This window comes from Acomys russatus, chromosome X, assembly GCF_903995435.1.
Source record: "Acomys russatus chromosome X, mAcoRus1.1, whole genome shotgun sequence".
Classification (NCBI taxonomy): Eukaryota; Metazoa; Chordata; class Mammalia; order Rodentia; family Muridae; genus Acomys; species Acomys russatus.
In genome coordinates, this window is record NC_067169.1 from 89,788,640 (window position 1) to 89,803,704 (window position 15,065).

Consider the following 15,065-nt stretch of genomic DNA (forward strand, 5'->3'; position numbering starts at 1 on the left):
TTTGTGTGGTTAGTCCTTCTACATACTTCACATCTTACTATAAAGGTGTATCAGTTGGTGACGACGCCCAAATTATGATGGTTCAAATGAAGAATTTTTAAAACATCACAGTAACAAAACCAGTTATGTGTTCAGCAGAAATTGTAACATCAAGTTCTGAGTTCTGTTCTCTTTCTGGGTGCAATGTGAGGTATGAAATTCATATTCCAGAACACAGGTGAAAGACATGGGATCATGAAGGAAAGTAACAAATGCCTTCCTTGTGCTATGTTGCTAAGGTATAGTGCTCAATGAAGTATATTGGTGGCCATTTTGACGCAGGTAGACAATTCTCCACTTAAAATGGGTTAACTGGATTGCTGCCCCATCCTTAGTTGAGGAACATTTGTACTCTATCTTAGCACTTTGCTTGTTTCTGTTCTAGACCTGAACATAACTATAAATCGTTCTTTTGCTGATCTCTATCTCCCAAGACTGAACTGTTGGAGGTTGGTCTGATGTATTTTGATGCTAATTACTGCTTGCTACCTTTTAATGTACCCCAAATATTGCCGTGTAATCTTGTTTGAAAACATATTCCAGTTTGAGCAATAAAAAGGCAATATACTTGGGCAGACAAATGGGATAGGTATGGCTAAAGTTTGAGGGCATTTGGGGCAGAGAGGTTCTCCGGATGAGAAGCAGTCAGATACTGGAAGAGGATATTGGGTAGAAGGGACAAGAGAGGAAGAGGAGAAGGAAGGAGGCTGTCACTGACTGTGATAGAAATTATTAGAAGCAGATGGTATGGGATTGGGGCAGAAAGATGTGGGAGGTAGTTTAGGGGATTATTATCTGCCCTGCCCCAGGTGAACCAAGGCTATTTTAAAATATAACAGGTGTCTGTGTTTTTGTTGATTGATAGCGAGTTAGAAAATAGCACCATAGTAATTATAGCCTAATAATAAACATTTATTAGGCCATACGACACTGAGCACCTTAGGTTGGAGAGTATTCTTGTTTTGTACCTCTACCATTGTCTCTCCAGTAGCTAGTACTGCAATTGACATAGGACTATGTTTGGTAAATACAGAACAGATGTATAACTCCAAGGCTAGCTCTCTGGTCCAGGGCTCTCTCCAGACCCATGTATTTCAATGTTACAGAGGCACCTGAAATCCAGTATGTCTACAAAACATTTTTGCCTTAGGAATAGTTTGTCCTCCAGATTTTGAATCTGCTGAACACCCACTATTTTATCAGTAAACTGGTGATCAAGTCTGAAAATTCTCTTTAGCATGTATTTTATCTCCACATCCACCCACCAATGGCTTTTTCTAGGCCTTCATCTCATTTTTTACTGTTTTATTTACATATTTTACAATGTTTTGTACTACCAATGACCTTTTTCTTTTCTTCTATTCTCCCTTTCTTTCTTTCTTTCATTCATTTGTGTTTCACTACATAGCTCTGGCTAGCCTGGAACTTGCTACATAGAGCAGGCTGGCCTTGAATTCAGAGATCTGCCTGCCTCTGCTCCCCAGCTATGCCTTTCCTACAGTAATTTCAGAGAAGCTTACTTTCCCCCATCACACCGATTCTCTCTTAATATATATCTTAAATACACGTTGTGGTACTTTCCTGCCCAAAACCTTTTCATGCCTACCTGATTCCCAAAAGATAAAGTCTGGCTGTTAAGATGACTACACACAGTTTTCTACTTGCCATTTATACTTCCAGTCTCATCTCCTGAGTGCACAAGAACTCCTCCAACTACTGTTGAAGGGAAACTTGGCTGAGCATTTTTATTTTCTCCTGGCCACACTCAGTTCTCTGTACAAACTTCACATCATGATGACATTTGTTAATTTACATATATTTGTGCATATATGTCTTACGTATACATTTTCATCTGTTGCACGGTAAACCCTCAGGATTGCATGCAGTAATTACCTACCTAGTACTGCCTAGTAACTGTTAAATGAATTGTTTCAACATGTATCTTCATGCATTTATCCTTTCATGCCTGTACAGCACTCACTTTTCCATAGGTTCCTTTATTCTTAAAGGATATTTAAGAATGGAAAATATTTCAAGCTTCATTTACCTAATTTGTGATTTTACGTAGAGTGAAAGGTAGGACTTGTTCATTTGATCTTGTACTGGCTGCCTATGGTTCATTTGCAAGACCCCAGAGTTCTACAAGTTAATTTCTACTTACAAAGTGCTTATATACAGCTTTTTTTGTTGTTGTTAATAAGCATCAGTGCAGTAGGTGGTATGCTAGGCTCATATGATAAACAAGATAAAGAAAAATTGGTTATTTTTAAATGACATTAAGGCTGAGCATGTGGTATCTTGGGTTCAATCTTGAGAGGCTAGTCTTATGTCAACTTGACACACAAACTAGAGTTATCTGAAAGAAGGCATCTTAATTGAGAAAGATGCCTCCATAAGACCTGGCTGTACAAGGCTCCTCTTTTTCTGTTAAGGCTGGACAAGGTAACCTAGTACAGGGAAAGGGTCCCAAAGGCAGGCAAGAGTCAGCGATATAACTCCTGCTCCCTCTGTTAGGAGTCCCACAGGAAGACCAAGCTACACAACTGTAACATGTGCAGAGGGCTTAGGTCAGTCCCATGCAGGCTCCCTGGTTGGTAGTTCAGTATCTGTGAGCCCCTATATTAGAGGCAGGTTAATTGATTCTGTGGGTTTTCTTGTGGTGTCCTTGACCATTCTGTACAGCCTTTTCTTAGTTAGTGATTGATGGGTGAGGGCCCAGTCAATTGTGCGTGGTGCCATCCCTGGGCTGGTGGTTCTAGGTTCTATGAGAAAGCAGGCTGAGCAAGCCATGAGGAGCAAATCAGTACACAGAATGACTTTTGCATCAGCTCCTGCCTCCAGGTTCCTGCCCTGACTTCCTTCAATAGTGAACAGCAATGTGGAAGTATACGCTGAATAAACCTGTTCCTCTCCAACTTGCTCTTGGGTCATGGTACTTTGTTGCAGCAATAGAAACTGGAACTAAACAGGGAGGAGATCCTTGAAAATGGGAATACTGAAAATGGGACAGTATGATGGTAAAAGCAACAGCAGATTCTGATTTTATAGGATTCTTTGTCAGGCCCTTGGCATACATTTTGGTATGGTGTGTGTGTGTGTGTGTGTGTGTGTGTGTGTGTGTGTGTGTGTGTTAAACAAGGCAGTGTAGTGAATGGCTTTTTGTGTATGTCACCATGATGAGCCCCATCGCTCCATTGTCCCTTGAGTTCCTAGAAGATTAAAGTTGTTCTTACCTTGCTGATGAAAGATCTCAGCGAGGCAAAGACATGCTTCAGTGATACTTCAGATTGTCCATTTTTAAGAAAAGCAAGGTGAATATCAAACACTTTCTTCATTAGTGGGTTGTGGCCGTCATTATTTAAAAGTTGGCTCTAAAAAATCACGGGGGAACAAAACCAATACAGTTAGTACCTCTCCCCTACATACAAGAGAACTAATTGTATTGCACCATAACTATCTGCTTATGAAACTGCTGTTTGGACTTTGGAAGTTTTAGACTATTTTACTAGAGACTATTCATGTGGTCTTTGACTTGAATTGAAAATCTCAAAATACCTTTAATCCCAGCACTCAGGAGGCAGAGGCAGGTGGATCGCTGTGAGTTCAAGGCCAGCCTGCTCTACAGAGCGAGTCCAGGACAGCCAAAGCTAACACAAAGAGACCCTGTTTCAAAAAAAAAAAAAACCAAAAAAAAAAAAAAATGAAAAAGAAAATCTCAAAACATCACATAAATTATATGCAGAATATTGAAATTTTAGCATTTATAACAGCTTAAAAATATACTCTTCCAATGGAGTTCATCAAAATGCAAAATGAACATAGGAAGAATATTTCATCTCCTTCCCCCCTTTCTGTCTTCTTCCTTTTCTTTTTTTCCTGAAGTTCTCTCTATGCAGCTCAGGGGCATATAGAACTTGAGATATATATATATATAGCCACCAGGCTGGCTCAAAGTCACAATCCTCTTGCTGGAATTATGAGTTTGCCCAGTCATAACTGGCTAGGAAGAATATTTTTTACTAACTCATACATTCAGAAATTTAAAAACAAATTCAAGGCAATTGGCCTTTGCATTGCTCTGGGAGAGTAATAATTAAGAGAGCTAACAATTCTTTTAAAAAGCCTATTATCTTATTTACTTTTGAAAGTGTATTTAATAGACGATATATTTATGCACTGGTGATAAGTTGATACCACAACTGGCTGTTTAAATGTCTCTTGTAAATGAGCATAAAGAAACAATAAACAGAGTTGTACAGAGGTATCATTTGGTTTATGAAATTAGCTTTAAAATAAATCACCAAAGGGCCATGATGTATATATAGCTCATTGGTAAAATGTCTCTCTACTATATGAAGGTCTCCCTGAGAGATCCCGAGTTCAATCCCCAACACTGAAAAAAATTGGAAAAAAAACCAAAAATTAAAATTAAAACGGGGCTTGAGAGATGACTCTGTCAATAAAAGTCCTTGGCATCCATCCTAGCACGAGAAACTCAGTTCAAATTCTTACAAATCATGTAAAATCAGACCTCACAGCAGAAGCCTCTGGAATCCTAGAGTTCCTATGGGAGTTGGGAGTCAGAAACAATTTCTGGAGGCTCTTGTGCCAGCTAGCCTATAGTACACAGTGGAAAAACAATAGAGACCATGTGCCAAATAAGGTGGGAGGCAAGGGCTCACAGTCAAGGATGTCCTTGTCCTCTGCACTTGGGCCTGCAGTCATATGCATGAATGCATATAGGTATACACAAATACACATACATACATACATACATACACACACAGAGGGGGGGGGACAAATTATCTAAAATCAAAACATTAGTTAACTTCTCCAGTTCTGCCTTTTTGCCTCTCAAGAAACTAAGCAGGTTACATCAGTTCTACCTGCCACACAAAACTAGATAAAGCTGTGACGGATCTAATGATAACACTGGTGGCGAGTACTTAGCATCATGGACTTCCATTATGATTGGTCTAACTCTGAATTTTGATCCTGCCACTGATGAGCTTTGCTATGTGAACCTCCCTGTAGGATCGAGGGTCCCTGTTTTACAATGAGAATTGTAAGTTTCTATACCATAAGGCTATCAAGAAGAGTAAAAGTTTAATCATTATTTGTATTTTTAAGTTTACAGGGACATAATTTGTGTTACTAAAAATCCACCAGTTTTAAGAGTACAATTCAGTCACTTTTAGTAAGTCTGGCAACAGAACTGAACTACTGTAATCCAACTTTAAAGCATTTTTGCAACTTCATAAAGATCGCATGTCCTCCTATGTCATTTTACCTCCCTTTATTACTCCAGCCTTCAAAATAAAAAGTAAGGCAACACAGTGATGTAATATGTGCTTTGCACACATGACGACATGGTTCGATGCTCAGCACCAAAACAGCAAATTAATGTTTGTGAAGCATTTAAAAGAGTGTTTGACTTTCACCAAGAAATACACAAGTATCTGTTAAAAAGTATCAGAAAAGCAGGGAGGAATGAAAGACTAGCCACGAGACCCAATACCTTATCCACTGACATGATGAAAAATAATATGTGTGTTATTTTAATTAAAACAAATAAGTATTTTGTACAGCCACCTACTAAAACTTCTTGTTAGTATGTTATATGATTTTCCTTTATACTGTCTTTGAGAAGCATGGAGCAATTTTCTACAGTATACCTGGAAGCATAAAGCAACTGACCATATTACTTAAGAATGAAGAAAAAGCAAAAAATCAACAAAGCAAAACAAAACACAAATAATCTGTAACTGAAGAGAAAGCAGTTGTGATTTTCCCTTTGGGGTTCTCATAGTTATGCTACCTTACATTATGTTCATGTAGTTTTTATTTTGTAAACACTCTCACATCTGTGATGTTATTTCAGCCTTCCAACATGCCTGCAAGCTAACTGACTTAACTTTATTTTTACAAATCAAAGGAATGATAATTTGGGTTGAGAGGAAAACCTGAAGAGCCTATCAGCGTGCCTGGACATTATCCTTAGAATTTACCTTGTTACAGTGGGTATTTTGACTGACTCTCCGATGATTTCAAGGAAAAACTAAGTTATTTTAATAAAAACATGAAAGAAAATTCTCCCTCCCTCCTTTCCTTCTCTCATTTCTTTTTTTTTATTATAATGTATTCAGATTACACCCTGATTGTTATCCCCTCACTTATATCTTCCCATTCCCCCTCCCTCCCTCTTTCATCCTGTTCCCCTCCCCTAGGTCTGTGACAGAAGGGGACCTCCTCCTCCACCATATGACCACAGCCTGTCAGGTCTCATCCTGGTAGCCTGCTTCCCCTTCCTCTGAGTGCCGCCAGGCCTCCCCACTAAGGGGAAGTGGTCAAATAGGGGACACCAGAGTTCATGTTAGAGTCCACACAACTGTGGAAAATAAGCTGTTCATTGGCTAGATCTGAATAGGGGTCTAGGTTTGCTGCATGTTTTGTCCTTGGTTGGCACAGCAGTTTGTGCAGGTCACCCTGGGTCCAGATCAGCCAGCCTTGATGGTCCTTGTGTATGGATCCTGAACCCTCTGGGTCCTTCTATCTCCCTTTTCTCCCAAACCACTCTCACCTCGAGTCACAATAGTGAGACCCAGCATCTGTCCCTATCCCCCACTGAGTGAAGACTCTCAGAGGGCATCAATGTTGCGTTAGTATCCAATTATAAGTGAGTATATACCATGTGTGTCTTTCTGGGTCTGGGTTACTCAGGATGATCATTTCTAGTTCCATCCATTTGCCTGCAAATTCAAGACTTTCTTTCTCCCCCACTTCCTTTGTCTACATAGCCTTGGATGACTTGGATCCTGTTATATCAATCAGACTAGCTTCAAATTTGTGGCTACTCTCCGGCCTCTGTTGCTCAACTCCTGACATTATAGGCAACGAGTCAGTATGCCTGGCAGAAAACTGAATCTAAAGACAAATATAAAACATGATTTATTTTGTTGTTGTTTTTGAGACAGGGTTTCTCTGTGTACCCTTGGCTGTCCTGAACTCACTTTGTATACCAGGCTGGCCTTCAACTCACGGAGATCCATCTGCCTTCCTCTGCCTCCCTGAGTGCTGGGATTACAGGCCTGTGCCACCTCTTAAAACAACAGAATTTAAGAGGCAGAGGTGGATTAAGAACATTTTAGTCTGAACACTTACACTTTAAGAATGATCAAGCTTCAGTGATTTCCCAACATTATACCATAGTTAGTCAAACCTGGCTGGCCGCCAGTGTTTCCTCACTTCTCCTACCAGGTTATTTTAAACTAGTCTATCATGCCTCTCACTAGCTAGTTACTGTAAAATGCTCTTCCTTCCTTGCAATGACACCAACCAATTTCACACTCATCTTTACCTTGAAGCACTGGGTGAAAAATGATATAGTGTCCAGTACTGTCAGAGAAACTTCAGTAGCAGTATTGCCTTCCAGAAGAGCCTGATGGAAAATGTCTGCTTCCGTCGTCACAGAACCTAGGGGAAGAGAAGCATAGTAAACTGTGCCCAGCACACACCTACATTAACAGCACTGAACGACTTCCTGCCAAAGCCTCACTGAGACAGTCTTGCCTTCTTAGAAGGAGCTCATGATACCAACAGGCCTCAGTGCACTCGTTCCTGATCGAGAGCCATCGACTGCTTGAAATCACTTGGGTTCACTTTTCACATCAGCACGCTATCATCTCACAAGCTCTGCAGCATGGATTTAGATGGCCTCTTTTGTGATGTGATCTCAGTAATGAGCTAATGTGATATAATTAGGAAATCCTGTGAGAGGCCTCTTAGGCTGTGCTGCCAACAGGGTTGGGAAAAAAAACGAGAGAGCCACTCAATTCAGTGTCCTACAGTCAGATGTCTTCAAGTCTGCCAGTGACAGAAGACTTGTTTCTAAATCCAAGGCTATTTATGGGCTGATGGAAGCAGGTTCATTGCACTTTTACAAGAAGCAGAAACTTGTATAATTTGTGTCCTCAGTCTTTTCACTTAGGCTTTATCTGTGGGGACTTTTTTTTTTCTTTCTTAAACTATTGGGCTTCACAAAGCCAGTTTTCTTGGCTTCTTTTTCTGTGACCTTTGGAGGACCATATGAAAATGAAAGTGTTCTCACTCTGAGCTTTGATTAATATTTGCTGATAGGGTATTTTCCCTTTATCTAATCCTCTAATGGCCCCAGTTAGGCAAGATTTCTCTCCTTGCCCCAGATGCCTTTTCAATGCTTTATCCCATTTAAATATACCTTCAACAAATAGTATTTAGACCTCATTATTATTATTTGGTGCTACTGGGGATTGAACAGAAGGTCTCATACATGGTACACACTCTATCGCTGAGCTAGGTCCTCAGCTTTTTGTTTTGTTTTGTTTTTACTTTTCATTGTATGATACAAGATCAAATTTTCTCAAGCTGGCCTTGAACTTGTGAACTACGTGCCTCACCCTCCTTGGTAGCTGGGATTACAGGCATGTACTACTAAGCCCAGCTAGAGTCAATTCATTTCTGCAGTGAGCATAGTGAACATAGTAACTCTAAATGAACATTGTACATGCTCTTTTATTAGGATGTTAGTACTTTCTATTAAAATTTAACGAAGCTAAAGAGATAGCTCATTAGTTAAGAGCACTTATTGCTCTTCCAGAGAACCTGGGTTCAATTCCCAGCATCCACATGGTGACTCACACTCATCTGTAACTCCAGTTCCAGGGGATCAATCAAATGCCCTGTCCTGGCCTTTACAGGCACCAGGCACACATACGGTGTAATACATACATTCAGACAAAACACTGATAAACATAAAATAAAATCAATAGATCTATAGTAATTGAAAAAAATAAAATTTGACAGTTGTGAAAAGGATATCTAATGTAAAAATTTATTAGCAGCAATTGCACGGAAAAGATCCTTAACACTAAGGAAAATATTTAAATCACATACAGTTGTTGAAAAGATTCATGTTACTAAACAGTCATGCATGATGAAATTATCCTATATCAATAAATATATAACAGGGATATGCAATTATAACCCTATGCATGAGAAATTATTTCCAATCACATCAGGGACTTAAACCAGGCCTGAAGAGATGGCTCAGTGGTTAAGAGATTGCTTTTCCACAGGCCCCAAATAGCAGCTGACAACTGTGTGCAACTCCAAGATCTGACACCCTCATACAGACACACATGCCGGCAAAACACCAATGTATATAACACAAGCAAATAAATGGTTAAACCAGGACTTGTGATTTAAAATTGGGCTTCATTCACTTACCAGGAACTGGGACAGAGGGGAAGGCATCCTATTGGGACTCTAAATGAGAGACGCATGGGAGAATAGCAAAATAAAAGGATCCAGAGGGTCCTAGAAATCTACAAGTAGAACAATATGATAGGCAGATTTGGGCCCAGGGGTCCCACTCAAACTAAGGCACCAGCCAAGGACAATACAGGAGGTAAACTTTAAACCCCTTCCCAGATCTAGCCAATGTTCAGAATATTCTCCACAGTTGAGTGGAGAGTGTGATATGACTTTCTCACGTACTCTGGTGCCTCACATTTGACCATGTCCCCCGGAGGGGGAGACCTGGTGGCACTCAGAGGAAGGACAGCAGGTAGCCAAGAAGAGACTTGATACCCTATGAGCATATACAGGGGGAGGTAATCCCCCTCAGGAACAGTCATAGGGGAGGGGAATAATGGGAAAATGGGGGGGGGAGGAATGGGAGGATACAAGGGATGGGATAAACATTGAGATGTAACAAGAATAAATTAAAAAAATAAAAATAAAATTGGGCTTCAGTGGTGACCCAGGGTTAAGTGCTTGCTGCAGAAGCATGATGAGCAGAGTGGGTGTGGAGGGGTGCCCAGAAAGAGGCAGACACAGGGATTTTCTGGTGTGAGTGGCAAGACTGGCCATATCTGGATTTGACTGAGAGACCCTGCCTCAGCGGATAGTGACATAAAGTTAAGAAACATCCCAGCTGGTTGGGGTGGTGCAACTATAATCCTAGCACTCAGGGAAGCAGAGGCAGATGGAGCTCTATGAGTTCGAGGCCAGCCTGGTCTACAGAGAAAGTCCAGGACAGCCAAGGCTACACAGAAAAACCGTGTCTTGAACGAAATTAAATTAAATTAAATTTAAAAATTAGAAAAAGAAAAAAGAAAAGGAAAGATCCCTGTTACCAACTTGGACTGCCACATACACCTGCACATACATTTGCACCCATAGGCATGGACATACCTATATACACACTACACACATACACATTAAAAAAAGATTAAATAGCATTACCAGGGCATTTCATATATCTCCCCCCACAGCTTACTTACTGTGATTAAGTGTGAATGAACTTTCTAAACTGCTAAGATGCTGAAGCCGAGCCTGCATCACTCCTGATCTGTTTCGAAGAGCTGGCATAGTTTGTGATTTTCGATCTATTCCAAAGTGCTTAGATAGCCAGGCATCATGTACCCTGAAATAAAATTTGAAATCAGTAACTGAAGTAAAGCTTGGAAGTGGTGGTATACACCTTTAATCCTAACACTTAGGAGGCAGAGGCAGGCTCTATGAGTTCAAGGCCAGCCTGGTCTACATAGTGAGTTCCAAGATAGCCAGGGCTACACAGTGAGATCCTGTCTCAAACCTCCATCAAAAAAACAAAAACAAAAACAAAACTCAACAATAACAAAAACTGAAGTGCTTCGATAATATACTCATTGTTTCTTTTAAACTGAAATGTGATTTTAGTTGATGTGTTTCCAGATAAAGATAATATGCTGCTCAAGATTCTATCAACTATTACTTGGATTAAATGAGGCATATTAGAAACTGTGAGCCATCTCTCCAGCTCCTAAACTATATAAAATTTTAGTGGATTTTAAAAAGAGCTTATACTATTAGCTAAGGCATTTAGAAAGCGCTTCCCACTTCTATACTTCTCAAAAACACTGGGGTTAAGTAGTCATCAATCCAGTAATACTGTCTTTTTGCAGGAAATGAGGAATGAAAAAGAGAAGACAGACTCTGAAATGGGAAGAGGCTGGCATCAAATGTTTAAGAATGAATATCAATCCAGTCTCCTTCTGGGCCACTTGCAACTGGGTCATATATAATCTCAGGAAGGAGAAGTTTGTCCTCTTATAATCAATGAGGTCAGAGTAACAGGATCTGAGATGCTCAGGTCTATGGTGCTGCTGATCAGAGCAGCTCATGGTCACAGGAAAAGATGGAAGTGGAACTCTTCTCACTTGAGATCTATACTAGGCTGTTCCAGAGACGCAGCAATGAACCACATAGAAAGGTTCTAATTCATGAAATTAGGGCAGGGGTGGTATGTTTACACATCCTATAATCCCTGCCCTTGAGAAGCATAGGCAAGGGCATCAGGAGTTTAAAGTCATCCTGGAGATGGAACAAGTTCAAGGCAAACTTGAGCTCCTTGAGAATCTGTCACCCAAACCAAAACCAAAACCAAAACCAAAGAAGAGATACAAACTCCTATGGATTTTAACTTTGAAAAAGACACCATTTGGTACTGGAGTCATGGCTCAATGGTTGAAGGTGCTTGCCACCAAGCTTAACAACATGAGTTCAATCCCTGGAACACACACTGTAGGAGAGAACCCACTCCACAAGCTGTCCTTTGACCTTCACACATTTGCCATGGCATGCACCAGTCCAAGCAAACACATTTTAAAAAGACTCTATATTCGAATTACTTTAATGAATATTCTACTTCATTTACATACATACACACTCATAATTGAAATATCCAAGACCTTTCTTTGCCTTGGGGACCTTCAGACATTCCCAACTGTTTTTTCCCAGTGCTTTGGATTGAACCCAGGACTTCATACATGCTAACAAAGTACCTAGGTGCACAAATTTATTTTCCTTCTTTTTCTTTTCTTTACTTTTTTTCCCTTTTTGTGTGATTTGGGGAATTGAATCCAGGGCCTTGTGCATGCTAACCAAATGCTCTATCACTGACTATGCCCCTGAGTCCCTCAAACTTTTCTTCATAAAGACTTAAGAGGCAAAGGACTAAACAGATAATATATAATGTATGTCCTAATTACTGCTCAGGGTTTCTATTCACCGTAGTATTGGGGGTGTTAACAGATTGTAGGCAAAAGTTAAACATCTAACAGTCACCCTTGCCTTTTGGTTTTCTGCCTGCCCTTATTTTCAGCCCTTACTTAAGTCCTCCAAGAAACACAAAAATCTGCTCGATGCTTAGGAGATCTCAGAAGGTAGAACCCTTCTGTATCGCTCTACTCATTCCCCTTTTGAAACCACAGTATCAGTTCCCATTGGTTTTAACTTTGACGGGATATGCTGAATACATCCCAGCTGCCCTCATGTTAACCTAAATCAGTATCTTAAGATTGACATGCCACAGATGAGATTGTTCTTTGTTGGAAAAGAATGAAGAAAGGGCAAGTTGTAGCACTGCAGGAATTACCTTGCTATGTTTCTTTTTCCCATATATCGGAAGTGAAACAAACATACTCTGGAAAGGCAAACAACAGTATGTTAGTAATATAGCCTACCTGCTGCAATTTAACAACAAATAAGTAGAAAGTCATATGTCCCAAAGACCAATTTACCTAAATAATATTATCATATCATACATTTCCACAGAATCTTTCCACATATATTTGCTATAGTTAAACAAACAGTAAAAGTCCCAAGTCTTTATATATAAATGTAATGAGTGGTTAAAAAAAACTTGCCCATGTGAATCATCCTTTGTGCACCATAACCTAGCAAAGGTGTCTAGCACTCAGTAAGACCAAAACATGTTCCTTAACTACAGAACTGGGGGTGAATGCTGTATTTTGTACAATGGTATTAAAATACTCTCTACTATTAATAATCATAAACACACGAAAATAGGAAAACTAACACCTACATCTCCATGAGCTCATTATTTCCCAGCTTCAACAGCTGTCACAGTCTTGTTTAAGTTCCATGAAAAGCAGGCTGCTCTTCCTCCTCCCTCTCATTCATCCTGTCTCTTTTCAAGCAAATTCTCAACATCACTTGTGTCTTCATTAGTAAATATTCCCCAGAATCTTTACAGTGTTTACAACCCTTGGGGGGGGGTGGAGAGGTGAGTCAGCAAACTAGAAAAGGGACCACAAAAAGGAGAAAGGTCTTCAGGGAAGGTTAGTGGAAGAAAAAAAAACTGGAAAAAAATGCAATAGACAACATGTACATGAAAGCAAAAATGTGGCTAATGGATGAAGGGGGCTAGCAGGAATGGGAGGAGCTCAGAGGAGAGGGCATGGGAGGATCAACAGAAATGACTTGTATGAAAATGCCACAATGGAAATCCCATTGTCTTTTATCTAATTTTTAAAAATGAATAAATACATATTTGGGAGAACTCCCTTGAAATCTTAACTGCTGATCTGCAGATATTTTCTGCAATTAAAAAAAAAGTTGAATCCACTGGTTATGTATCAATTATTCTTTTTATTTTATATCTGCATATATAGCATATGTATAATGCATATGTACTGTTTATATAAAAAATCCCTACATTTCATTCTGTACATAATTTTCCTTTTAGCTTTTGATAATGATAACATAGTAGCTCAGCATATAATACCTTTTAATCACTACAGTTGGTTTCCCCAGGATACATGTAGCTTTACATTTCTATATAGATCCATAAAACTGCATCTATTTGTTCCTAAAGTGGGTAGTATTTAAACTTATTCAGCTCTATTTAAGAGTTGAAAATCTTCAGTAATGCAGCATCTGCTTCAAATGAACGATACAAGCCAGCTGATAGCATTCTAGTTTCCAGAGGAATAATAAATACGAGTCCCACTCATCTGTAAGACAGTCTATTACTAAATCAGAGTTTTTCTATGGAGATCACAAGCATCCAACCTCCTTGCTTTTCTTTATCACTGGATGAAGAATGCTAGACTTTAGATTATTAAAATAACAGCATTTTCTACAATATTAGCAAATGAACAGCTGAAAACAGAAAAACTGTAACATTCATTTTTTTTTTCAACCAACTCTTCCCAAATAAATCGACTGTTTAGGAAAATACTGTAACTTACTCTAGAAGTATGAGAATGTTTATGAGCTCCTGAGGAGACACTTTATTCCAGTAAGTTAAGAGAGTATCTGAAAATAGGAAGAATAAGGTGTTAGATTCAAGAACCAAAAGCCATCACCACACTTCATCACTATCTTTTTCTTCCCACTGCCCAACACCCACCCTTTCTATCTTTTTAAAGACTGGGTGGTATATATTCCAGGCTGACCTCAAATCCACGATGATGATTCCTAATCCTCCTGCCTCCACTTCAGAGTTCTGGGATTCTAGGCCTACACCAGCAAGGGGAGTTTCCCCTTCCCCTTTCTTTAGGTAGGATGTCACTATGAGGCGAGGCTGGCCTTAAACCAACAAGTGCTCAGACTTTCTGCTTCCTGCTTTATCTCTTGGGTGCTACGATTAAAAATGTGTTTCATCACACCGTGCTTAAAAGAATACACACCTCTTTTTTTTTGCATTGATTTTAAATGTATTGTGTTCTCTTTTTATTCTAACCTTTTTATTTACTTTGTAACGTTGTTTGGGATCGTTTGTTCCAATCTATCATAGCTGAAGACAGAATAGGACCATTTTGTTTCTCTTTTACCCCCAAGGCTTAGCCAACTCTAAAATTTCACAAACAATGGTAAGGGTCAGGTGCCTTTATCTCCTCCAATTCAAAATATTTAAGAACTTTAGAGAAAGAGATTATTTTCTTCTTTAGATAATAAGGCTGGTGTTCTATTTCAGACAGAAGAATGTATTAAATCTATCCGTGTAAGTTTCTTTAACCCATTTCTTTCATTTTTTCCAATATACCTATTATGATCTACCTACCTACCTGCCTACAGGGTTTCATTTTGTTTGTTTGAGACAGGGTCTCATAGTCCAGGTTAACTTTCAATTCCTGATCCTCTTGCCTCTACCTCCCAAATGCTGAGATAAAGGGAATGTGCCACCTTCCCCAGCTCTG

The 15,065-nt window shown here is 39.5% G+C and overlaps 1 protein-coding gene across 1 annotated transcript in view; it reads right to left on the reverse strand.

Annotated features, from left to right (window-relative positions):
• Positions 1–15,065, reverse strand: part of Dock11 (dedicator of cytokinesis 11) — a 188,596-nt gene that overhangs the window by 34,869 nt on the left and 138,662 nt on the right. Inside the window, exons 36-40 of the mRNA XM_051141591.1 lie at positions 14,115–14,181; positions 12,497–12,544; positions 10,362–10,504; positions 7,397–7,512; positions 3,273–3,410 (exon numbers count right to left, since the gene is read on the reverse strand). Coding sequence (XP_050997548.1) covers positions 3,273–3,410; positions 7,397–7,512; positions 10,362–10,504; positions 12,497–12,544; positions 14,115–14,181 — 512 coding nt within the window. The remainder of the gene's footprint in view (positions 1–3,272; positions 3,411–7,396; positions 7,513–10,361; positions 10,505–12,496; positions 12,545–14,114; positions 14,182–15,065) is intronic.